A 27,805-nucleotide genomic window follows, 5' to 3' on the forward strand; every position below is an offset into this window, starting at 1 on the left:
ATTTTGAGTGCTGTGTTCAGTTCTAGACACCATTTTACCAAGGAACATTGATAAGATTGAGACTGTCCAGAAGAAAATATTCAGGATGGTGACAGATCTTGAGATAATGCTGTTATCAATCAACAAGCATTTATTAAATACTTACTGAGGGTCAGGTACTGTGATAATCACTAAAGATGGGGGAAAAAACATTAAAAAATGAAGCAGTCTCTGCTGTCTCTTAGGAGAAACAAGCATATAGGTGAAAGGAGAACCAAAAGAAAACAGTATTTTGGAAGCCCAGAGAGAAGTATTCAGGAGAAGAAGGTGGTCAACACTATCAAAAGTTGCAGAAATGGTTAGAAAGTTATAAAGATTCATTTGACATTTAGCCATTTAATGGGAATACAAGAATTATCTTCAAAGAGCTAAAATCATATCAAATGGAGCATGAAATTCAGAAAGCAGAACTAGGAGAAATGGTAGCCAATGAAAAGAGGGTGACTTTGACTGAATTTAAGGGAAAATTTTCCTAACCACCCAAAAATATAAAGAGCTGCCTTGGGAGGTAGGCTTCTCACTCTGATATGTGGGGATAGGGGCAAAAAAGATGGCAGACTACTTATTGGGATATTGTAAAGAAATTTTTTTTCAGGTATTAATTGGACTAGATGGTTTTTTTAGTTTGAGATTTTGTTATTTTAAAAACATTTGATTTTTAAAATTGATAAATTCAACTAATTAATAATTGGTTAAAGAAAAAGGATTTTATTCTATTTCTGTATTATAAATCTAAAGCAGAATTTCTTAACCTTTTTTATGTCATGGACCACTTTGGCAATCTCATAAAGTCTACAGATCTCTTCTTAAAATCATGTTTTAGATAAATAAAATGAAATATACAGAGCTACAAAAGAAACCTATTATATTAAATAGTTGTCAAAATAGTTTAAGAAATAAATTAATGAAACCTGTGTTAAGAACTTCTGATCTTCAATTGTGATGGCCTTGGCTCTTCTCAACAATGTGGTAATTCAAGACAATTCCAAATTACTTGGAATGGAAAGTACCATTTGCATCCAGAGAGAAAACTATGGAGACTGAATATGGATTGAAGCATAGCATTTTTTGTTTGTTTGCTTGCTTACTCATTCTTGTGATTTTTTTTCTCTTTTGGTCATATTTTTCTTGCATGTGACAAATATGAAAATATGTTTAAAAGAATAGTATATATTTAACCTCTATCAGACTGTTTGCTATATTGGAGATAGGAGAAGTAAGAAAAAGAGGGAGAAAAATCTAAAACACAAAGCCTTTTTTATGTTAAATATGTTAAAATATATGTTAAATCTAATATATATATATACACATATATATGCATATATTATACACACACACACACACACACACACACACACACACACACAATAATCTTGCTGCACAGGAAAAATCAGAAAAGGAAAAAATGAGAAAGAAAACAAAATACAAGCAAACAACAACAAAAAAGAGTGAAAATGCTATGTTGTGGTCCATACTTGGTTCTCACAGTCCTCTCTTGGGTGCAGATGCCTCTCTTCATCACAAGATCATTGGAACTGCCCTGAATCATCTCATTGTTGAAGAGAGCCCGGTCCAAAAGAATTGATCGTCATATAATCTTGTTGTTGTCATATAAAATGATCCCCTGGTTCTGCTCATTTCACTTAGCATCAGTCCATATAAGTCTCTCCAGGCCTCTCTAAAATCATCCTGCTGATCGTTTCTTAAAGAACAATAATGTTCCCTAACATTCATATACCATAACTTATTCAGCCATTCTCCAATTGATGATCATCCACTCAGTTTCCAGTTTCTTGCCACTACAATGCCACAAGCATTTTTGCACATGGGGGCCCCTTTTCTTAAAAGATTCCTTCCTTTAAAATCTCTTTGGGATATAAGCCCAGCAGAAACACTGCTGGATCAAAAGGTATGGACAGTTTGATAATTTTTTGAGCATAATTCCAGATTGCTCTCCAGAATGGCTGGATCCGTTCACAATTCCACCAACAATGTATTAGTGTCCCAGTTTTCCCACATCCCTTCCAACATTCATCATTATCTTTTCCTGTCATCTTAGCCAATCTGAGAGGTATATAGTGATATTTCAGAGTTCTCTTAATTTGCATTTCTCTGATCAATAGTGATTTAGAGCACCTTTTCATATGACTAGAAATGGTTTTAATTTCTTCATCTGAAAATTGTTTTGGGACACAAAGTCTTACAAAAATAAATGTTGAAAACTATCTTTATATATATTTGGAAAACAAAATAGTATTTAATTTAAAAAAAAAAAGAATCCCTGATCTAAAGAAAACTAAATCCCTTAAAAAAAAAAATTTTTGGTTTGTTTCAACTGATAAATAATCAAAGGATGTGAATAGCCAGTTAGGTCTCAGAGGAGGTAATCTAAGTTTTTTGTATTCATATAAAAATGCTACAAATCACTAATAATTAGAGAAATATAAATTGAGGCAATTTTGAGATTTTATTTCATACCATCAGATTGGCAAAGTTGACCCAAAAAAGGAAAATTACAAAATTTGGCAGGACCATGGGAAAAGAGCCATGCTGATATGTTCATGGAGCTTATGAATTGTTACAGTATTCTGGAAAGCAATTTGTAATTGTAACTATGCCCCAAACATTACAAACTGTATATCCTTTGACTCAGCAATATGCACAAGGCCTATACTTCAAAAAGGTGAAAGGAAGCATAAAATGTCTTATGTCTATAAAAATTACAAATAAGATATTTTCAGAGAAACCTGCAAAGACCTGTGTAGACTAGTGCAGATGAAGTGAGCAGAACCAAAAGAACAACTTATCCTATAACAACACTGTAAAAATGAAAACTTTTGAAAAAGTTAAAAATATGACTCCAGAGAACTAATGATAAAAAATGCTACACACCTGAAAGAGAAGTTATGATTATTATGTTAAATGATATACATACAGATTTGGTTTTGGATAATGTGATCATTTGTTTTGCTTGATTATGCATATTTGTCATAAAGATCTTGGGTTTTTTTTTTCCTACTCCCTTACCCTAAGGAATGGGGAGGAAAGCTTCATAATTGAAAAATATTTTTAAAAGAGCAATTAATAATAATCTGGCTTGGAAGACCTGAGCCACTGATGAATTAAGGAGAAGTCTCCGTTTGAATCATTGGATTTAATCAACTTCACTTCAGAATCTAATTTATAAACCATAATAATCTTTGTTTTCCTTACCTTACAGGGCTATGATGTGGAAAGTCCACTGTAAACTATATAGCTCTATAGCATAGAACTATAAGTAATTATTATTTTAACCCCCCTAGCGTTTTGAACCATAGTATAACAGATCACAGAGATCAGAGATCACTGACATGAATAGCACCCTAAAGCACTGTTGTTCTTTTTCCTATAACTCACATGAAATAAATCTAGTTATATCACAGGGACATGGTCATCAAGAAGTTATGGGAAAACACTTTCCAGTTCCTGTTAATGTGAAGAAACTACCTCATAGAAAAGGAAAATGCTTTTCCTCTGTTCCCCCTAACTCAACCCCTCCTTGGGGTCACGGAGTGAAAGCTGCCCATGGATTTTAATGGCTTCTCACCTCCACTTCCTGGACGACTTGAATGTGAAAGAAGACTGAGTCTCTTCTCTAACTGTAGAGCTTCATGAGCCACTCTCTCTTCCATGGATGATGGGTTTGGATTTGGATCTAAAGTACAAAAGGGGGAAGGATGGGATATAATGATTAACCACAACAAAATAACACATTTCTCCTCCCCACTCCCTGAAATAAAACACCTTAGCTATTCCCCACTCTAATATATTTTCTAGTACAATCATATGAAAAGTTAAGGCTTGTGAGGGGGACGCATTCTCTAGAATAGGATGAAGTGGCCAGTTGAATTTATTTAGGCTGCTTTCAGTAGTAGGTTTTAATATTTCATCATTGGTGACAGGCAATCTGGACCATTTGGGTCACAACCCTCATTGTCCTCTCATAAACTGAGTTTTCCTTTGTCTCAGTGGCCAGAACTAATGTTAAAGAAAGCCCCAAAGGTACCAGATAATTATGACACCTTCTGCTTCATTCTGCTGATATAAGTGAGTAAGAAGACAGAAAAGTCATCCAATTGGATGTTGGCTAAAAAGAAATTGTGTGTCTAAAAATACTTGAACTCATATTTCTACAGATCTCTACTAATGGGTTATTATTAGTGCCAGAAAATAATGTTTAAGGTAAGAATGTTATTGCTCACATATTTAACATATATAGGACTGCTTGCCATCTTGGGGGGGGGGAAGAGGGAGGGAGGGGAAAAAGCGAAACATAAGTGATTGCAAGGGATAATGCTGTGTAAAAATTATCCTGGCATGGATTCTGTCAATACAAAGTTATTATTAAATAAAATTAAATTAAAAAAAAAAAGAATGTTATTGCTCAATTGTTTTTTACTCGTATCTGAATCATGACCCCATGTGGGGCTTTCTTGTTAAAGAAAGTGGTTTGACATATTCTTCTCTATTTTTTTACAAATAAGGAAACTAAGGCAAACAGTGTTAAGAGACTTGCCTAGAGTCACATAGCTTGCAAGTATCTGACACCAGATTTGAACTTAGGAAAATTAGTTTTTTTGACTCCAGACCCTGTCCTCAGACGTCCTTAAGATAAATTTTAATTTCATTCAATTTCAACAAAGATTTGTTAATTATTATATGTCCTCCAAGATGGTATATTAAACACAAGGAATACAGAGATGAAAAATGGTCTTCAGGAACATATAATCCAATGGTGTTGTTTTTATTGTACATACAATTAGGTATGACACAGGTTAAAATGAGCTTTGCTTTGGGGATAGAATTCAGAGTGGGGAAAGGCAGAATGAAATCTAATAAACTACTTTGGACAGCAGGAGATGCTAGATAATCAAATTCTTGCATATCTAGTGCACCATTCCATCATCCCTGGTCTCAACAACAGAGGCATCAAATTCAATGCAGTAGCATATATTCAGAAAGATTACAAATGAAACATTGTCTACAATGCATCACATTTTTATTTATTTTGTTAAACATTTTATAGTTACATTTTAATCTGGTTCTAAGTTTCCTTAGCTGGGTGGATGTTTGTGACCTGCTCTCAACGTAACTGAAATCAGGAGATACAAGCTAGCATTTTCTCAAGATTTCAAAGTGGTTAGACTAACAAATGGCCAAGTTACTGTATTGTAGTGAATACCCAAACAATAACAACAACAGCATTGATAACAATAATAACTAATTTATATGCCACCTTCAGATTTGCTTGTTATTTTCTCCATTAACAGCCCAAATTCCCTGACTCCAAATCAACAAACAAACAATAAAGAAACAAAGACAGAGAAGAAGGAAGGAAGGAAGGAAGGAAGGAAAGAAGGAAGGAAGGAAGGAAGGAAGGAAGGAAGGAAGGAAGGAAGGAAGGAGGAAGGAAGGAAGGAAGGAAGGAAGGAAGGAAGGAAGGAAGGAAGGAAGGAAGGAAGGAAGGAAGGAAGGAAGGAAGGAAGGAAGGAAGGAAGGGAGAGAGGGAGAGAGGGAGGGAGGGAGGGAGGAAGGAAGGAAGAAGAAGGAAGGAAGGAAGGAAGAAGGAAGGAAGGAAGGGAGAGAGGGAGAGAGGGAGGGAGGGAGGGAGGGAGGGAGGGAGGGAGGAAGAAGGAAGGAAGGAAGAAGGAAGGAAGGAAGAAGAAGGAAGGAAGGAAGGAAGGAAGGAAGGAAGGAAGGAGGAGGAGGGAGGGAGGAGGGAGGGAGGGAGGGAGGGAGGAAGGAAGGAAGGAAGGAAGGAAGGAAGGAAGGAAGGAAGGAAGGAAGGAAGGGAGGAGGAAGGGAGGGAGGAGGGAGGGAGGAAGGAAAAAGGAAGGAAGGAAGGGAGGGAGGGAGGAAGGGAAAAGGAAGGGAGGGAGGAAGGGAAAAGGAAGGAAGGAAGGAAAGGAAAGGAAGAAGAGAAGGAAGGAAGGAAGGAAAGAAAAGGAAGGAGGGAAGGAAGGAGGGAAGGGAAGGAAAGGAAAGGAAGGAGGGAAGGAAAGGAAAGGAAGAAGGGAAGGATATGACACTGAAGCTAGTTCTATCACTCTTCCTTTGGTCATTTTAATTTCTGACTTTGTAGTGAAAAGCATTTCAAGGGAATAATATCCCAGAACCCATTAGAAACCATGGTTTCAAAAAGCACAGATTCAGTCATTTCAATCATTTTTGACTCTGACACCATTTTGGAATTTTCTTAGCAAAGATACTGAAGTGGTTTGCTATTTCTTTCTCTAGCCCATTTCATAGATGAAGGAACTGAGGCAAACAGGATTAAGTGACTTGTTCAGGGTCACACAACTAGTCAGTGCCTGAAGCTAGATTTGAACTCATGAAGTCTTCCTAATTCCAAACCAAGAGCTTTATCCACTGTACCACCTAGGTGCAGCAAGAAGCTTTACAGATTATCTAATCAGAAGAGCATAGTTCTATATCTGGAAAGGACCTCAGAGGCTGTCTAGTCTAAGCCTTTCATTTTATAGTTAGGAAAATGAAGTATAGGGAAATTAAGTGATCTGTTCACAGTTCAGTTTGTCTATCTGTCTCTTTTCCTCCTTCCTCTCTACTCTCTTTTTTTTTCTCTCTCTCTCCTCTCCTCTCCTTTCCTTCCTCTTCTTCTTCCTCTGTCTCCTCTTTGTTTCTATCTGTCTCTGTCTCTTTGCCTGTCTCTGTCTCTGTCTGTCTCTCTGTGTGTCTCTCTCTGTCTTTGTCTTCGTGTGTCTATGTCTGTCTCTCTCTCTCGCTCTCGCTCTCGCTCTCGCTCTCTCTCTCTCTCACACACACACACACACACACTAAAAAAAAAAAAAAAAAAAAAAATCGAACCCGCATCATCTGACTTCTAAAGTAGCACTCTCACTTCTCACTGCCTCTTCCAGATAAGTTCACATTCTACTTTGGATACTTGCTAGCTGCATTATTATAGATCACTTAGCTTCTCCAAAAATAAATCTCCTTAACTGCCAACTAGGAATAATAATACTTATCCTGTGAGGAAAGGGCTTTGCAAACCTGAAAGCCATATAGGAAGGAGACCTGGTATTAGGAGATAGGTAGAACAAGAATGTTCAGTTCTGTTTTCTTTTTCAGATGAGAAGGTAATTTCCTTGCCAAGGTCAAATAGCTGAATAGCAGCAAAACTAGCAATGGAATTCAGTTTCCTTCCTATTCCAAGATGCTGCCCCACCTTTAAAGGCCTCCAGGGCTGCTTTCTAGAACATCTAAAAATGTCTCTGCCACAACAGCAAGTTACTGTTGGTCAATCTTTGTAGACTTCGTGGATTATAAATACTTCAAAGCTTCAGATTAATATCATGCTTCAACCAGATGTTGGTGGCAATCTGGAGGGTACTTCAATAGGATTACTGTCAACAATTTAAAAATGCCTGGAATCCCTAGCAGCTGTTGTACCAATGGCTATCCTTCCTTTTAACTGTAAGCCTCCTCTCTTCCCCACAATTACACAAGGAATGGATCAGTGCAGCAGAAAGCCAAGCTGTCTCAGAAACAGTCAATTTATCTCCATTCTCTAAAAAGAAACATCAGCATTTCCAAGGTACCATTGAGTTTTCTCTACAGAGTAAACAACCTGAGAATCCCAGGCCTTCAGCAGGCAACTGATTCAAACTGGCTAAAAGAACTCTAACCAGTAGTCAGTTCATGCTCTGCTGCTCTCTAGCCACTGCTAGCAATGAGAAGCTCATTAACTTTCAAAAAACTCAGTCCCATTTTTAGATCACATTTTTAGGAAGTTTTTCTCTCACTGAGTTAAACTCCTACCACACATACCTTCTATCCATTGTTTCTACTTTGGCCCTCAGGAGCAGAATATGAAATTTTAAAACTGTGTAGAATCTGAAAGTATATCGATAAAAAATTTTAAAATCTAGACTCCCAGATATGTGAAAATTGTTCCTTCCTCAAGATTTTTATTATTGTACTTCCCAGAAAAATAATCATTTTACTTAACTAATTAATTGTTTACATGAGGGGCTTCTAATGAAGAAAGCTGGGTCTAAATTCTAGCTCTGCCAGTTATAAACTATATGACTACATACTTGCAAGTCACTTACTCTCTCCTAGTTCCTCATCTATACAAGAGGGTTAATATCACAACTTCTTAAATATAGGTTTTTGTTCAATCATTTTTCAGTCGTATCCAACTCCTTGAGGCTATATAAGGAGTTTTCTTTGCAAAAATACTGGAGTGGTTTATCATTTCTTTTTTCAGCTCATTTTACAGATGAAGAAACTAAGGCAGAGTTAAGTGACCTGCCCAGGTCAGACCTGAACTCAGGAAGATGAGTTTTTCTGACTCCAGATATGAAATTCTATCTACTGGGCCACTTAGCTGCCTCATAAAATACCCTGCCCACTTCTCAAAATTGTTGTGAAATTCACATGGGAAAAAAGAATTGGTAACTATAAAGTGCTATATGCTAATAACTGCAGCTCACATTTGTATCGTGCTTCACATACAGCTTTTTTTACAGTACTTTGGGGTGGATATGCAAGAAGTTATCCATATTTTAAAGAGAAGGAAATCAAAGAGGAGAAATCTCAGAGAAGCAAGAGTGAATGGGTCATACAGTTAATAATAAGAGCTGGAGCCAGGAGAGGATGCACTATTATACTTGGAATTTTCTGTTTGGGAGCTAGAAATCAGAAGCATTTCCTTTAAAGATTTAGACATCCTTGTCTTTTGAAGTTTTAAAATATCTCTTCTTTTCTTTTCTTTTGTTCCTTTCTTTTGGGTAGTCAATCCAGGCAAACTCCTCAGAGATTTGAAGAGGGCAAGATGAATTCCATGATGCATTATGAAAGTTAATTTGCTCCAGATGAAGGAAAGGAAGGAAAGAATCTTAGATAGCACTAAGAAAATACAAAGTCTTTAGCTCGGTCTTTAAGGGCTTTCCACAATCTAGCTTCAACTCCCCTTGAATTTTTTACCAGAAGGTCTGCTGAGTATTTTAGATTCCAGCCAATCTTGACTGGCCCCTTATTATACTTTCTTCCTCCTCTCATCACCATATATATTCATTGCTGGGTAAAAACATGCCCCTTTTCAATTCTGCCCTCTGAAATTCTTCCCTTCCTCCAGAACCCAGCTAAAATGCCATCTCCTCTATGAAGCCTTCCCTTACTTACCTAGCTAAAAGTCATCTTCCCCGCATTCAATCTTAAAGCACTGTGAACATCACTGTCCCCTTGGCACATATTCTTTGCATTCATGCACATAATCCCAAACACACTTGATATCCCTACCATGATCTAGTGGGAAAAGAACTAGATTCAAATCTCCACCTTGCCCTGTGCCATTTGTGGAATTTTGGTTAAATCATGGAACCACTCTAGATCTCTGCTTCCTCAGCCTTAAAATGAGCAGATAGATATTTATAAGCTATAAGTCAATGATCCCCTTGAGGAAGAGAACTTTATGCATCTTTTATGTATCCCCATCTCTGGCTTGCCCATAATAAGTGCTTAATAAATGGTCATTGAATTTATTGGCATTAATCATGTGAGCTATCTGAACAATATGTTACAGAAACTGACAAGCCTCTTCCTTGGGCTGATAATATATTTCCCAAGCACCATCCGTGCATGTATGTAGATAAGATGAATGATCCAATATGACTCATTTAAAGAGAGAAGTAGCTAGATAACACAGTAAATGAAATTCAGAGTCTAAAATCAAGAAGCTCTTATTTCAAATCTGACCTCAAATACTCACTAGCTATGTGACCCTAGAAGAGGTGTACCTGCTCTCTGTCTCAGTTTCTTCATCTATAAAATGGGGATAATAAAAACTTCCCAGGAGCAACTAGATGGCATTAATGGAGTTAAGAATAAGTTCAAATCTCAGATGCTTACTAGCTGTGTGTCCCTGGACAAGTCATCTAACCCTTTTTGCCTCAGTTGCCTCATCTATAAAATCAGTTGGAGAAGGAAACAACCAATCACTCCACTATCTTGGCCAAGAAAACCCTAGATTGAATCACAAAAAGTCACTTGATTGAAACTAGTCAACAACACTTTCCAGGGCTATTATGAGGACATAATGAAATAATATCTGCTGCTCTGCAAACTTTAAAACACTATGGCCTTCTATGTATCAAGCAACCTGCCAACAAGTAATTTCACCTACTAGCTCTTTGAGTCCTGAGTACTAATGTATTATTAGCTGCATATTCAGCACTGAATACTGGGCACTATTAGTTCTCTGAGATCCTAACTAACCTTCTCTGAATTTGGACTAACTGCACCTGATAAATAATAGAATCCCAGGATGACAGAATTGAAAGCCTTTACCGTACACAGGCAACATAGGAACAAAACCAGGATCCACACTATGTTCTCCGGCTCTAAATCGAGTGTTCTTTCCATTATATCATATTGAATCTTAATGGAGTTTAATAGCTGGACAAGTTGGGCAGCCTAGGCATCCTATCACCCAAACTTCATTTTTGATTAATAATTACAGCAACTTCCATTGCTATGGTGCTTGAAGGACTACAAAGTACTTTCCTCACCATGACTTTAAAAACTAATAAAAGAATCATGCACATTTTATGGGTGAGAAAACTAAAGTTAAAAAATTTTATGCGACTAATCATATGGCTAAGCCAGGACTAGAACCCACACTCTCTCAACTACTTTACTACTGTCTCATCTGAAGCCTGCAACTCACCAGTGGAATCCCAAGTTTAGAACCTAAGACAGTAGCCTAAAGACAAGCAGATGATAAAATATGAAATCTCTGAATGAAATAAGGATACTGAAATGTATAGCTAACAAAGGCAGGGTTAAATTAAGTAAGTAAGAAATAAGTAGAAATTAAATTAAGTAGAAATGATTCCAATGGAACATGACCATTTCCAAGATTCACTCAGATATATATAAGTACGGTAATCTGTTTATGACATCCCAGATTTGATCTTTTACCAAGAACTCTCATTAGCAAAGGTATGGAAGACAATTCATTCCTTGAAAGGGTTTTTAGTCAATATTTCAGGCCATATATAGTAGTCTCAGTGGCAACTCAAAGTTTGTGCTTGGCTTTTAGATTACTATATGTCAGAGGATGGGGGGATGACCTCTGGGAAATTCAGAGAAATGATTAAATAGCCATAGGACAATCTGGGTCACATTTCCCAAATACCCTTTTGGCAGAAGGATAGAAATTCTGTCCTTGCCCAAACCCCTTTAGAAAGCAAGCCTTTCTTCATCAGAAGAAATGCCTTTGGGTAAAATCAAAACAAAGACTCCTCTGGTCCAGTGACCTTACTTAAACCCAATGAGCCGTTGCCTGTAAAAGGCTTTTTGCCTCTTAACAAGCCTCTCCCCAGACCTCTCCAGCTTCACAGACCTCCCTTCTTCAAAGACCTACAGAGCTTTCTGGCTATAGCATCATCTGATAAGTAATTATCATCAGATATTGTCTTGTAACAGATCTTTTGCTGCTGTCAAGAAAAGTTATTTAAATTAAGTGCAAAGTTAAATAATTTAACCTTTTAGCTATTTAACATCTAGAAATTTTAACTATTTAACTTTTCCCAAGTTCATTTAACTTTTTAAAATTTAACTTCACTTTTTCCCTGGCTCATTTAAGTAACTTTTAAAAATTAACTATTTAACTTTTTTATATTCATGCCCCAATCTTCCAACTAGAATAAAAAAATAATAATTTAGAATTGGCCAGATCTCTATCGATCATCCAGTCCAATCCTCTCTACAAATCCCTGAGTGGTCATCCAACTAATAAATGAAAACCTTCAGAGATGGGTACTCCCTGCTCCCTAGTGACATTCAGCTTCCTAGTAACTCTAGGTAATCACAGATTCATCGAATCTCAGCACAGAAAAGGATCTCAATATGAACAGACAATTTTCAGATGATGAAATTGAAACTATTACCACTCATATGAAAGAGTGTTCCAAATCACTATTAATCAGAGAAATGCAAATTAAGACAACTCTGAGATACCACTACACACCTGTCAGATTGGCTAGAGTGACAGGGAAAGATAATGCGAAATGTTGAAGGGGATGTGGGAAAACAGGGACACTGATACATTGTTGGTGGAACTGTGAACACATCCAACCATTCTGGAGAGCAATTTGGAACTATGCTCAAAAAGTTATCAAACTGTGCATACCCTTTGATCCAGCCACTACTGCGCTTATATCCCTAAGAAATACTAATGAAGGGAAAGGGACCTGTATGTTCCAAAATGTTTGTAGCAGCCCTGTTTGTAGTGGCTAGAAACTGGAAAATGAATGGATGCCTATCCATTGGAGAATGGTTGGGTAAATTGTGGTATATGAGTATTATGGAATATTATTGTTCTGTAAGAAATGATCAGCAGGATGAATACAGAAAGGCCTGGAGAGACTTACATGAACTGATGCTAAATGAAATGAGCAGAACCAGGAGATCATTATATACCTCAACAACAATACTGTATAAAGATGTATTATGATGGAAGTGGATTTCTTTGACAAACACACCTAATTCAATTTCAATTGATCAATGATGGTCAGAAGCAGCTACACCCAAAGAAAGAACACTGGGAAATGAATGTGAACTGTTTGTCTTTTTTTTTTCTCCCTGGGTTATTTTTACCTTCTGAATCCAATTCTCCCTGTGCAACAAGAGAACTGTTCGGTTCTGCAAACATATATTGTATCTAGGATATACTGCAACATATTTAACATATATAGGACTGTTTGCCATCTAGGGGAGGGGGTGGAGGGAGGGGAAAAAAATCGGAACAGAAGTGAGTGCAAGGGATAATGTTATAAAAAATTACCCTGGCATGGATTCTGTCAATATAAAGTAATTATAAAAAAAAAGAAAGAAAAAAGAAAAGAAAAGGAAAGGACCTCAGAAGCCTTTTAATGGGTACCCAACAGAAACAGCTTTGATATACTTGAAGACCTCTGAGTGACAAAGAACCCACTGTATTTGGGATAGCTCTGAGTCAAAATCTAAGGGCAAGAGTCAGCTCTTAAACATAGCAGATACATGGATAAATAAATGCTTACTGAATTGAGCCATGACTGTGACAAATTCACAAACTAGCAGCAGGGGGAGCCAACGCCCTTCCTTACAAAAAAGCATTACATCACACTAGTGGCAAATCCAACTAGAGGACCACAAAGTTGATGGATGGGAGAGACGCTATCAGATCTGGGAGGATACTGAATCTAGGATTCTGGGATGTGAGTCCTGGAATGACACCTTCCTATGTGGCAAAAAGAGTCTGTACCTGCCATCAAGAGATCTGGGTATTAATGCTGGCTCCAAAACCTACTAGCAATTTATCACTTTTCATTGGTCTGAATGTCCTCATCTATAAAACAGGACAACGAGATCTTTGCAAACTTAAAAGTACTTTAGAAAGTTTCTTTAGTAAAAGAAACTAAAAGTACTTTTAGAAAAAAAGTAGTTGTTTTTAATAGCTGCTTTTAAAGAGCCCTTAGAGATCATTTAATCTAGCCTTTTACCTTACTATTTTTATTCCCATTTTCCTTTATTTTGATTTTCTTTATTCCCAGACAACATTTTCTAATATTGTTTTTTAAGAAAATATAAAACTCCCTTCCCTCTTTTTTCATCTATGAATTCTCATCCATCTTTTCCACTATTCTTTTTAAAAATGTAGCTGTGATGTCTGAAACCTCACCTGTTATGATTAAGAGCTGAGTACTAGGAATGAAAGGCAAGAACCCTATCTCACCTGATTAGATTTGGTGCTCTGCTCATTGCTAATATAGAAATACTCCTTCACCCTCGTGTGAGGTTCCTGTGGCCAAGTATGACAAAGTACAGGAATGAATGGTCAGATAAGGTCCAATTGGTTCCCAGTCTGGGTATCTGCGGTCTCCTGCCTTCTCTCTCTGAGTCTGTGATGGTTGCATTTGGCTGGTGATTCTCTGGAGAAGGCAGGCAGAAGCTTGTGTGACATTTCTGTGCTCATCTGGATATTTGTGTGTGGTCCATATGTGTATGGTACTCTGAAGTTATGACAAAGAGCACATCAAAGAGGGAATCTTGTTGTAATAGCATGTCCCACATGGCAAAAGAAAAGAGGACTTCAAAGTCCCAGCATCCTGTGGCCTATAAACTCCCTTGTTTAGAACACAAAGCTAATGCAATGAAGCCAAGGTCAAAGATTAAACTGCTTATAAGTTGGCTAGCTAAGCTCTCCTCCACAGCCATTATATGGCTTCAGGGGAGTGGGAGAGAAGACAATTCACAGCACATGTCCTAATGACAGGGAGTGGACAGCATCCCTTTTGTGTACAAAGGACAACACCAGTTTCCCATATATAATATGCTCACACAGGGTTGTTTCTGGCAGTTGTTTTGACTCAAGCCATCTGGATTGATGGAGCCAAGAAACAGTGCAAATATTCATCCTAAGGCACAAGCAAGACTGATGCAAATTGGACCAACAAAGGATTTTGGCCACATGTGAACCCACCTCGTGTATATTTATTAATTTCATTTCTTAAGCCTCCACCAAGCCTAGTTTAAATGCCATCTCCTGAATGAAGGCTTCTCCAATTCTCCCAATGGGACGTGAACTCTGCCTCCTCTCGACTCCTACGGCATGGTACCTGTATTTCTAATGCACTAATCTCATTCTATATTGTTTTCTGGTTTTATGTGTATCCAGCCACTACTGGATGTTGGATATTGACTTGGAATTGAGACTTGGGTTCAAATCCTGTCAGACATCTATTAATCGTGTGCCTATGGACAAGCCATTTAATCTCTCTACCCCTCAAGTATCTCATCAGTAAAATGTGGATAATTACAGAACCTACCTTCACAGAGTCATCCCAAGGAACAAATGAGACTATGTACATGAAGCATATTTCAAATCTCAAAGTTCTATAAAATTTTAGGTTATCACTAATGTATTATTATCAGACCACAAAAGTTCTAGAATATAGACACCAGCTCTTGAGACAGCAAGAGGTAGCAGGATTTGGAATAAAAAGCCCTGATTTCAAGTCCTATGCTAGCTCACCATTTATTAACTCTGTGATCCTAGAAAAGTCCCTTAAACTCTGAGTCTTAATGTCCTAATTTATCATATGGGGGTACTTACCTCATAGGATCTTTGTGAGAAAATTGCCTTATAAATTGTAAGTGCCATATAAATCACAGCTACTATTATTATTCATATTTACATAATATTAATAATTCACTTTCAAAGGTAGGAGAAGAATTTTAGTAGACTATAAAAAATCATAATAAATTAACAACATTCTATGGCAGCCAAACAAGAATATAAAATCTTAGGCTACATTAATAAAGGCAAAATATTCAGAATAAGAAAAATAAATATCTCTTTCAAGGTCAGACATGATGTGATATACTCTATGAAGTTCTGATGGTCATGTTGTAGGAAGATTCTAGTTCAAATTCGGCTTCGGATACTTAATAGCTGTGGATCCCTAAGCAAGTTACCAAATCTCAACTTACCCCATCTGCAAGATGAGGATAATAATAGCACCTCTCTTCCAAAATTGTTGTAAAGACAAAGTAAGATAGTTTTTGTAAAGTGCTTTGCAAACCTTAAAGCATGATACAAAAGCTCTCATTACTATTTTCATGAACATGCAGAAGAGGGCAACCAGGTCAATGAAAAGAGACTGTGCCATAAGTATTAGTTAAAGGAAGTAGGAATGTTTAATGTAGAAAAGAAAAGTAGGGAGAGACATGACAGCTGTTTTCAAGTATTTAAAATGTTTTCCTGTGCAAGAGAAAAGATTCATTCTGCTAAGATAAAGAGGACAGACCTAAGCCATAAGTAGAAGTCACAAATAGGCAAATCTCAATTTAATACAGGAAAAAAAATCATTTTAATTGAAGTAGCCCAGAATTGGGACAGGTTGTTTTAGCTAGTCTTAAAGTCATAGATTTAGAGATGATAGAGAACTCTGAAGTTTAAATCTATCTGAATTAACGTCCTTTGTACACACAAGGAAACTGAGGTCAAAAGTTGTGACTTGCCTCAAGACACAAAAATAAGAAACGGTATGACCAGAACTCAGACCCAATTCCTACAGACCTTCTCTAACTACACTCTTTGAGCAGCTTTCTATTAGTCATTTTTGGGAAGGTCACATAAAGGAACTTTTTCCCCAGGTAAGGTTGGACAAGCTGACCTCTGAGCTCCTTTTCCATTCTGAGATTCTGTAATTCCATGATTATCTAAGATATTTATATGGGTCCCTAAAAAATTCATTACATATATATAGTTCTCATTTTTTACTATGACCACTAGAGAAACCGCCTCTAAGAACCTCTACAGGACTCGGGAGAGCTCAGAGCTCTATACACGAGCTCTTCAAATTTCAGTACTTGAAATTCAAGGCTAACTTTTCAAAAGGCAACCAATTCTACATTAGGTTTTATGTACTAATTAACAAAGGGACTTAGAGGACATTTCCTCTCACTTTACAGAGGAAGAAACTTCAAGGTTGAAAGAAGAAAAATCATTTGTCTGAGGTCGCACAAGAAGTTAGCTGCTGGGAGAAAAACTCATTCTTCTAATTCCCAGTTCTATGTTCTGACAATAGTAATACCTACAGCAGCTGCCTGTCAAGTGTGGTTTACAAAAGAGTTTAGAGAGAGATTTTATCTCTCTAAATCCTACCAGCTCCCAGAACACCTCTGTTAATTTTGGTCAGAGATCTATACAAACCCTTGGAATAGCAGTTCTTAACCCCAGCTTAATGGAAAGCCATATGATTTGGCACAGCCATCAAAAGGCAACGCCCTAAAGCATTATTTTCAAAAGCTCCAAATATACAGATTTTCCCCGGATGTTCCAAAGTCTCATCTTTCAGCCTGCCTACTCCTCCCCAGCAAGGATTGCTCAGAAGCACTAATATATGATATTTCTTCATCTCTTCAACTGCAAGGAACATGAGTCTTTGGAAACCATAAATATACTTGTGTCTATTTCTCCTGCTGCATCCACAACAAAGTCTGGGTAGTTTTTATTTTTGAATAAGCAGGAGGACTGTTTCCCCAAAATAGAACACTTTTAAGGAAATAGTATACTGTGGTGAAAAAAAAATTATTGAACCAGAAGCCAGACTAGCCTAGTACAGTCTCCCTTTATTTCTTCTGTCACCTTAAGCAAGTTAATTCATTTTTTATCTGAACCTGTTTCCTCACCTATAATTAAAAAAAAAAAAAACAAATTCTAGAAGCCATTCCAGTTCTGATCCTCCAGGCCTAAGGTTCCTTTCAGATTTAAATCATAGGTGGATAGGAATATAAACAGGATTAGAGCTAGAAAAGCACCTTAGCAATCATTTTCCAAAGGAAACTGAGACCTAGAGGAATGAAGTAACTCACAAGCCCAACTCAAACATTTACTAGCTTTGTGACTTTCAGCAAGTCAGTCTTTCTTTATAAAATCCTCAGTTTCCCTCGGCCGAATGGGACAGTAACAGTCACAGTGAGGCAATATAAGTGAAAATACTGTGTGACAACAAAGTGCTAGATAGTCATAGCTGGTATTAATGAGCGACCTAGTTAGGATAAACACAAGAGAGACCAGTTATGATTGCAACAGGAGTGTGAATGAACTCAGGGGACAGGGAGGGAGAAAAACTAGGTGCTCAAGACTGATAAATCTGGACTGTGGTGACATTTTAGAGTGAAAACTACCCCATATCCCAGGGTGTGGTGTCTGCAACCTGTCCTTCCAAGTGGAGCCACAAGCACTCGTCTGGGCAGGCACCAAGACCAAGGGGTCACTCTACACTTCTTATATTAACCTGGGAGAACGGGACGCAGGCCAAAGGGGCCTTTCGTGGGGGAGATGCCCCGGACGATACAGTCGAAAAGAAAGCTGATCTGCTCCCCTTCTGCACAAGAAAGGAAAAATACACCAGCCCCTGGAAAAGAAGAAAAAAAAGGACATTATCAATCCAGGCTCTTGTTTTGACAACTGGGCAAAGCATTTTTAAAAAAATACAACTACAGACTTGGTGTCCTGAAGAATGTGGACTGCTCGGCACCAGAGGAAATCAGTGTGATTTGCGAGCCAAGAATAAAATGACCCAATCTAACCCCAGCACACACCAAGAAGGAGAAGCAAAGGCAGATTCTATACTTAGTTAATCACTTCTCTAGTCCAAATAAACCTCAGGAGGGAGAGTCATGCAAATGAACTGAAAGAAATTAGAGCAGCTTAAAAAATGAGCCCCATAACGGAGCTGCTGGATTTTTATGTTCTCACTGCTACATGGATCCTGCTTTTCTCCAGGATCCCTGGCATTTCCCATCTCGGTTGATGCAAATGATGTTCTCAGATGGGAAAGAAAAAACTATCCTGGAATGCTGAAAACCAAAACCTTTTTGTCTTTGACATGAGATGTCTAAAATTTGGTGATGGCAACGTGGATAGAAAATTGCAGTTGCATCAATGACCAAAGGTGACTAAAACAATTCTTTTTTATCAAGAATTTTGGAGCACATTCTGTTCTCTTGGAGACCTGGGTTCTAGCAAAACAAGGTGTGTGATTATGGCTAAATTCCTTCACCATTCTGGGTTTCAAGTTCCTCAGTTGCAAAGTGAGAATTGGGCTATGTGAACATTAAAGACCCCCCCTCCAGTTCTTAATTTCTAGGATATATTTGCATAATTAGACCCAGATCTCAAGCTTTTAATCCCAATAATTATAAGTTTATAATTTAAAATCTATGAAGTAGTTTCTTGAGAGTCACTTTTTTCTATCAATCAGTCAATAATCAATCAAATATTTTAAAGCATCTGCTAAATGCCCTATCACTGTGCTAATTAATTAGTACTAGGGATACAAAAAGAGGCAAAGGACAATTCCTACCCTTAAAGAGCTCACAACCTAATTCTACTTTATCAGTTTTATTCTGGTTCCCTCATAGCAAGCAAAGCCCCAATAAGAATCAAGATTCACTAAGAAAGTCAAAAGAAAGATAAAATCAAAATGATGGTGTGAAAGGCAAAAAAAGGGGTGCTACAGAGAACTAGCAATATTCATGCATCCATTATTTCTGGAACAATTACTATGATACTGAGTAAAGTTCTGAGATTGAACCTAAGGAAGATTGTTTATATAAGCTATGGTCCTGGGTCTCTTTGAGGAGGATAAGACATGGACACCAATAATTATTACTGAGTCAAGCACATGATCAGTGTCGCAAGAGAACAAAGAAAGAGCAATAGGAAGCCAGAGAAATGACAGTGTAGTGTAGCCCATGAGCTAGGCTTTCAAAAACAGAGAGGTAAAGGAGAAGGAGGGGAAATGAGCATCTACAGCCAGGGAAGAGCATAAGCATAGTCAAAGGGGGAAAGCACAGAGAGCTATAACAAAAAAATTATACTATGAGGGCATTATAGAAGAAAAGCTAAGCATGAGATGAGAATTCGGGGGCTCAGTAAAAGAGCCAAAAGGGGGCATATGAAACAGTCTATAAAGGACAAGTGGGAATCCAATAAGCAAAAGTGAGGATGAGGGCATCAGAGACATGGGGAAAAGAGTAAGGAAAGGCAAGGAGGGGGAATATTTGGGGAAAGGAAGAGGAACATCATGGAGAGAGGTAATTCTGAGTGAAGGTTAACTGGGACCCAGACTATGCTGTTAATATTTTATACATGACTCTCAAAGGGAAAAAAAAGTTCATATGACACACTTTAATTTGCCTTATTAACATATTCCTCATCTTTTTTTTTTGTTGATTATTGTTTATCTCAACAACTAACAAAACAAAAAATAAAACTCTGATCTGTAGGATTGACTGATTTCCCAGGTGTAAAACACACAACGAAAATTTAACAACTGATGTTCATAAGATGGTTCAAATTGGGACTAGCACATCTCTGACTGGGGCAGTCAATCAACTAGCATTTATTAAGTACCTACTATCATCAGGCATTGTGTTAAGCTCTTAGGTTACAAAGAAAGGAAAAAGATGGTTCCTGCTCTCAAGGAGTTTATAGTCTCACAGAGGAGACAATATACAAACAAGTTATATATGCAAGATATATATCTTGCATTTAATGTACATATACATAAAGATAAATCAAATGGTGTGTATGTGTGTGTATGTATGTATATATATATATGTGTGTGTGTGTGTGTGCGTGCGTGCGTGTGTGTGTGTGTGTGTGTGTGTGTGTATGGATAAACTGTAGATAATCAACAGAGGGAGGTAGAAAATTAATTAGAATTAAAATGGATTGGAAAATTCTTCTTGCAGAAAATGGGAGTATATTAGATGGATGAAAGGATGAAGAAATCTTAGAGTGTGTTCTTGGGAACAAAGAAAACTTCATTTTGAATAAAGAAGAGAGCATTCCAACACATCAAGAGCCATAATCTTGGCAATACAGATAGGTACTCCTTCTATTGACAGATTGCAATTTACTAAATTACTAAGACTGGTTCTCAGACAACAAGCATAAGGTTATAATTGGGTCTGTACTTAAAATCTTTCCAAATTGGTGGAAAGCTATCAAGAATATATATAGCTATCAAAAATTTAGAATCACATCTTCACTATGATGCAAGACTTACAGAGGAAAATATAAAGAGATCTTTAATGTCAAGCACATGGAAGAAATTAACACAAAATAAGGCAGGCTAGGTTGGATGCTACCAGATTGTAGAAGGTTTTGAACAGAGTATGAAGTTCTTAAATTATTTGGAGATTATGGGCCCCTTTAGCAGTCTGATAAATCTCATGAACCATCTTCTCAAAATAATGTTTTTTTAAATATATATAAAATAAAATACACATAATTACAAAGGAAACCAATTATATTGAGAAGTAGTATGTTTTTATAAGTTCATAGACTCCAAATTAAGAATCCTTCTCTAGAAACAATAGGAAACCAGGAATATTTTTTAGCAAAAAAAGTGATAATGATGATTTATGGACAGGGAATGTTATTTTGACAGTGTTAAGAAGGTTGAATTGGGAATGGGGGGGCATAAAGAAGGAGGTGACGGCAGTTGAAAAAGAGAAGAGGGGATGGGGTCAAGAAGTGGAACAGGTAGAACTGATAAGTCTCTGAAGTTTACTAGGCAGACATGAATGATAAGATAGACCCCCATCCAAAGTCAGTGGGTTTCAAACTTTATCAGGATACCAATTTCTTTATTGGGCAGATGACATCAAAACTGAACATTCACCTTTCCTCTCTACCATCCTTCACTGGGATGGGATGAAAGAGAAACAGAAATGTTTTGGATATAGTGCCAATGCAGTCGTGTTTGTTTCTTATTAAATAACATAAATGAGCAATACATACTTTATTTTAATTTCAAGAGTCCACAATTCCCTTCTCCAAAAAAGATCTCATCCTCTCAGTACCACCTCGGTGTATGAGTTTATGAATTGCCATGGCTCAAAAAAAATTATTCCTGGTGATGAGTTTCTCTGCTCTTAGCTAGACTGATCTGCAGACAAAAGTCATGCTCCATCAATTGGACTGTTCTTGAAGTCTTTCCAACTTGGTAAAATCCAGCAAGGTTTGTGTTCTGCTGCTATGAGAACCCAGGGTCACCACCATAGCATGATGAACTTTTGTGAGACTTGAGTGAAGGAAATTAACAACTTGCAACAACAAATGATTTTCTAAAATCTCTTCCAGCCCTAAAATTCCATGTTCTGGACAATCTTACCACTTGTCTAACACTCCACTTTTAGGTGATAGAGGTTGTTAATGGATTGAAAGGGGCAGATAATTCTGAGAAGTGAAGCACTGATCTTCCAAGCACTGATTCTACAGTTGAGGAATGAAGCCAGAGTGTTGAAGGAAAAGAGAGGAGGAAAGAGGAGTTGGGGGAAAAGGAGGAGATGTATTATTTTCTTCTTGCAGATGGTATTCATTCATTAAATATGGACTTTATTTTCTAGTACTCCTAATCTCTAGCTCTCCCACTCTCTAGCTATTCTTCCCCTCAGTGGCAGATGTTCCCAAATAACTAGATTCATTTAAAATCTATCATTCCTACCACACAATCTTACACTTGATTATCCACTCTCTCATGTCATTGACTAATTTCATGGAAGTTAGTCTTGTCTCCCTATCAAGTATTTAAACACCTTAGGGAAAATAATCACATCTTTTTCAATTCAGCATTTATTAAGCCCCAAAATGAATTCAAGGATCCCACTGGGAATAAAAAGATAAAAATTACCCAATCCCTCCTTTCAAGGAGCTTACAATCAAATGTTCAATTCAATCCATGTTTCTAACACTTCTTACCTACGTGATGTGGGACTAGTCACACCCTGAGCCTGAGGATCAAAATGTAAGCTATTGTTGTCCCATGCTTGTTATTGAATTCTTACCGAGTACTTACTATGAGCAAAGCATTGAATTAATCACCATAGACAAGTTTCTCTGTTGTTCTCCAGTGTTGAATCTCCCTGAAAAGAAATCCCTACTGTGGCATAGAACAAGCCCGTTTGCTTTGAGCAAAGTGTTATTAAGCTCACTTTACACATGGAGAAAATGAGGTACAAAGACATAAAGAAATGGGTAGCTAATCCAGACTTTCTGACTCCATAACCATGGAGTATCTCACCCTACAACAACATTGCCATCTTTTCTGGCTTCAGCTCAAAGGCAAATTAATTTGAGGCATATTGGGGCTCATCTGGATTGGAAGAAAACGCAAAAAGGCGTCACAATGTCCAGGATGTGAGACATGGCCTTGGAGATCTGGATTCAAATCTTTACTCACGCACTTAACTAGCTATGCAATGCAGGACAAGTCATACAGCCTCTTCCTTATAAGAAAATCAATTTCCTCAGGATCTACTATTGTTGTGAAGATCAAATGAGATAGCTCAGCGGTACCATCATGCACAGAGTGCCAATCCTGAGTCTGGAAGCCTCATTTTCCTGAGTTCAAATATGACCTCAGACACTAACTAGTTGTGTGACAATGGGCAAATCACTTAATCCTGTTTACCTCAGTTTTCTCATCTGCAAAATGAACTACAGAAAGAAGTGGAAAACTATTCCTATACCTTTGGAAAGAAAACCCCAAGTAGTTTCACAAAGCCACAACTGAAAGGAATGAACAACAAAGTGCTTTGCAAATTGTAACATGTTAAATAAATGCTAGTTATTATGTTATTGTTGAGATATTTATTATATTTGAGATATATATTGATAATATATTGAAATATATTATAATTTTATAGCTCAATAATAATCATAATATAATAGCTAGCATTTATATAGCACATTAAGATTTTACTTACTGTCCCCCTCATAAAAACTCTGAACTCTAAATTGTGTCAAAGTCTGAAACCCTCTACTCCATTCCCAGCACAAAGAACCGATCCTTATGTTAAGATCATAGTATCATAAATATTACTTCTGTAAAGGACATCAGAGGCTCAATGATTTCTAAAGTCTTTTTCATCTCCTTAATTCTATGATTCACTGACTTGATTCCAAAGATGTGTGAGTTATCTTTCTTATACTATCAACACCCTGACACCTTTTTCATGCCATCAAGACATGCTTAGGCCAGGAAACAAGGCCTTAAGACTATCATCAGAAAATAATAAACCCAGCCCTCTGGCCTGTTCAGCTAAGAGAATTAACCAAGCCCATGGGATGTATGTGTGAGGTCAGCGTGTTCTCAGTACTCTGGAGGTCCCACAATGAGAAATACATAGGCCCTGAAGGGACGGTCATTCACAAGGGACTCCCTAATAATGTGCAGCAATATAAATAAAGTATAAACTCCCCATCTTTGTATCCCCTCCAATTTCTAACACTAGAATCTATGTAAATGTTTAATAAATATTTTTATTCATCAGGAATAAAGCTATAATGACTGCACAATAAATCACATTTTTATAGTGCTTTTTAAAATTTCCAATATACTTCCCCCTCACAATCCTAAAAAGTAAATACAGAAGTAAAAGCATCACCCTTCCCTCCCTTTTTACAAAAGAGAAAAGGCTCAGAGATACCTGGTTCACAAAGTTGTTACACAAAGTGACAATACTACCCACCCATCCCTTTTTACAGATGAGGAAACTGAGACTCTTCACATAGGTTCACAGAGCTGTCACTCATGCAGGTACTCTGCCTCCAAGACCAGAATTCTTTCCAATGTACCGTGTGAAAAGTGGAGAAAAGAGAGCTGAAGGTGAGAAAACATCGATTCTAGTTTAGGCTCTCTCATTTACTGGCTGTGTGAACACATCGCTTCCATTTTCTGACCCTGGATTTCTTCATTTGTAAAATGAACTTGCTAACACTCATATTTCCTATCTTCTATGCAATAAAGTCTCATCTTTGTTTGTATAATATATATGAGTTAAGGATAGATGGAGTGTCAATCAAGGTAATGAAATATTTTTAAAAGCTCGATGCCCCAGGGCCCAAAGTGACTCAGAAAAATCGAATGACCAACAACCACATGATTGTGAGAAATAAAATACATGTACTGCCCAAGCATACCATCTTTCCCTCCTCCCCCCATACACACACACACACACACACACACACACACACACACACACACACACTCCCTACTCTGCAGCAACAGTTAATGAAATAACACCAAGCTCACTCCCAAAGCCTGAGCAATGAATGGGGAGCACAGAGCTGGCTGGCTCACATTCTGCTGACATTAGGAAGGCCACGAGCACAAATGGCCCGGTTTCTCTTCCAATGTGGCACCGTCACTGCCCAGGAATTCTCTGATAGAATTACACTGGCTGCACATCTTGCCCAAAGAAAGGAAAAGTAAAAAAGGACATTGTGGGCGTTGGCTCCTCAGCAAGGGTGGGGAAGTCGGGTCCGAGCCCAATTGGAACATCCATCTCCCAGTCACGCTCTGACCTTTGTGGACCTGTCGCCATGGAAGTGATCCAGATGCTTGTAAGTATGGACTGGATCCCAACCAGATTCCCATAAAGAAGCGATTTATTAAAATGTCTAATCCACTCAGAACATTGCTTGGGGGGCAGAGGGGAGTAGGGATATGTATGTAGCCAGTAAGAACCACCATAAAGGTTTTAAAGAATAAATTAAGGGCAGGACTTTAGGAATCATAGAATCTCAAAGCTGAAAAAGATCTTAAAAAGCATCTAGTCCAATCAGTCCTTGACATCCCCAAAAAGTAATCATTTAGCTACTTTCTAAAGAGTAGCTTTAGGGGACTGGAGATTTCTCCGGCTCCTGAAGTGTCCCAGTCAACTTTCAGAGAGTTTCACTTGTTGAGTTTGATGGCAATATCTGCCTTTCTGCACTTTCTGTAAACTATTCCTCATTCTGCCTCCAAGGCTAAATCCTTCTTCCACAGAATGCCCTTCAAATATTTGAAAGCACAGACCCTACTTCACATCCTCAAGCCCCTGCTCTTCCAAACCAAACAGTTCCAGTTCACTGGTACAAGAAATTTTATTGATTTAATTATCCTCCAATGCCTAACCTTGGCAGAGAGGTGACCCTGGGTTCTGACCCTGAGCTTTGTCATGGAATACAAATGTTGGCAGCTTCTACCCCTTTGGAAAGCTTGTGAATACAGCCCTGGCAATGGCCTAAACGTCTGTCATCTCAGGGTCAGCCTCACTAAATGCGGAAATGCTCTCTCACCAGAAAGCCATACAGCAGGAGATGCTTAATTTTTTTTAGACACAGCAACTTATTAAATTGTCCAAGGTGCAGAGGGGCTGTGATCAGCGTCGGGGGATAGAGTGACCATCCCAATGAAATCACAAGTTAATGAAGTAAGGGACTTTACATAGCATCTAATCCAATTGAGGCCCTCTAAAGGGACATGGTCTGCCCAAGGTCACTCAACAAATAAATGTTGGGGCCAGGGCCAGAACACAAATCTCCCAAAACTCCCCCTCCAGCAACACCCACCATGGTGGAAGCTTAAGAAAGGCTCTGCCTCAATGAGGTTCTTGTTCTGATAAGAATTAGTGCGGCAGTCCAGGGCTGGAGAGGGCTGACATCACAGGCATTTGGGAGCAAGGATATATGTGGCATGCGGTACTGTAACGCCAACACAGCTGCTTACTCACGCCGAAATCCTCCCCCTCCAGCCTGCTGTGGGGGCGAGGGCTTGGAGAGCTCATATCACTGCCTCTCACAAAAGGCTGAAAGCCTAATCCCGTGGTTAGGGACAGTTGGCAGGAGACTGCAGGACAATTAGTCCTCCAACTATAAAAAACATCTTTACTGAAGAGAGACCATGTGCACAGTGTTTTGCTCAGTTTCTAGCTCCTTGTCCTTCAGCAGCTCACATTTCTGTAACACTTTAGGGTTCAGCAAGGGAAGTCTAGATAGTTTAAATGTTAGTATCTCCAATTCACAATCAAGAAACTGAGGCTTCACAGAAGGGAAATTATCTTCCCAGAGGCACACAGCCACTATGGTAGGAAGCAGAGATGTCCAACACAGAAATGGGGTCCACAGTGTTGTCAAAGGACCAAAAGAAAATATTTAACAAAATAATAAAAATACAGTAGAACATATTTTCACTTTTTTTCTTATTATTGTTTGCTTGCTTTTTGTTTTCTCTCATTTTTTTCTTTTTTTTATCTCACTTTGTGGAAATATGTTTAGAATCGCACATGTTTAACATATATTGGATTACTTGTCTAGAGGAAGGGGGTGGAGAAAAGAAAGGGAAAAAATCTGGAACACAAGACTTAGCCAGGATGAATGTTGAAAACTATCTTTACATGTATTTTGAAAATAAAAAGTTTTATAGCATTTCCAAGCCCACTGTTTTTGTCTGCTTGCATTTTTTATTTCCTTTTCAGGTTAATTTTACCTTATTTCTAAGTCCAATTTTTCTTATGCAGCAAAATAACTGTATGGTTATGTATACATATATTGTGTTTAACATATACTTTAACATATTTAACATGTATTGAACTACCTGCAATCTAGTGGAGGGGGTGAAGGGAAGGAGAGGAAAAATTGGAACAAAAGGTTTTGCAAGGGTCAATGCTGAGAAATTACCCATACATATATCTTGTAAATAAAAAGTTATAATAATAAAAAAAAGAAAAAATTTTATATAAAAGAGGAAGATGCCATCAACTAGAAAAAATATTCTCTAACCCTTGGATATTAAAAAAAAGGTTTCAAATAATTACATCTCATTCTCAGGCAATACTTAATTATACAACATTGAGACATCTTTAATTCAACCTAGAAAAATACTACTCAAAATTAGATCCAAAGCAAGTAGTAATCCATACCAAGTAAGTAAAAAAGAAGAGAAACGTTCATTAATTCTGCCAGGTGATATGGGATTGGGAGTGTCTTTATTTATAGCATGGACACCTTTGGTAATCTGAAAAACATATGTCCCTTCTCAGAATATCATTTCTAAACACATAAGATATTTATATTACAAAGGAAATATATTCATATTGAATACAAAGGAAATTTACAAAGGAAACCAGTCATATTGAAATATAGAAATTTTATGTATTGAAATATAGGCTTTTTATTTTCAAAGTTTATAGAACATTGGTTAAGAAAGCCTGTTTTAATGGTAGACACAGGGGTATTATGAAGATAAAATGAGCTAATGTATCTAAAATCCCAATGTATAGTAAAAAGATATATAAATGAGTTGTTACTAGCATTACAAGGTTTCTTTACCATGTAGGATATGGTCTATACCAAGCCATAGCACCACTGGGACCT

At 37.6% G+C, this 27,805-nt stretch overlaps 1 protein-coding gene across 2 annotated transcripts in view; it reads right to left on the bottom strand.

Moving 5' to 3' along the window:
* Positions 1-27,805, bottom strand: part of DOK7 (docking protein 7) — a 116,105-nt gene that overhangs the window by 49,588 nt on the left and 38,712 nt on the right. For both annotated transcript variants that reach the window (XR_007948123.1, XM_051964990.1), the window contains exons 5-6: positions 17,889-18,008; positions 3,626-3,733 (exon numbers count right to left, since the gene is read on the bottom strand). Coding sequence is in view for 1 of the 2 variants with exons in the window: in XM_051964990.1 (XP_051820950.1) it covers positions 3,626-3,733; positions 17,889-18,008 (228 nt within the window). In the remaining variant the exon portion in view is untranslated. The remainder of the gene's footprint in view (positions 1-3,625; positions 3,734-17,888; positions 18,009-27,805) is intronic.

This window comes from Antechinus flavipes, chromosome 6, assembly GCF_016432865.1.
Source record: "Antechinus flavipes isolate AdamAnt ecotype Samford, QLD, Australia chromosome 6, AdamAnt_v2, whole genome shotgun sequence".
Lineage (NCBI taxonomy): Eukaryota > Metazoa > Chordata > Mammalia > Dasyuromorphia > Dasyuridae > Antechinus > Antechinus flavipes.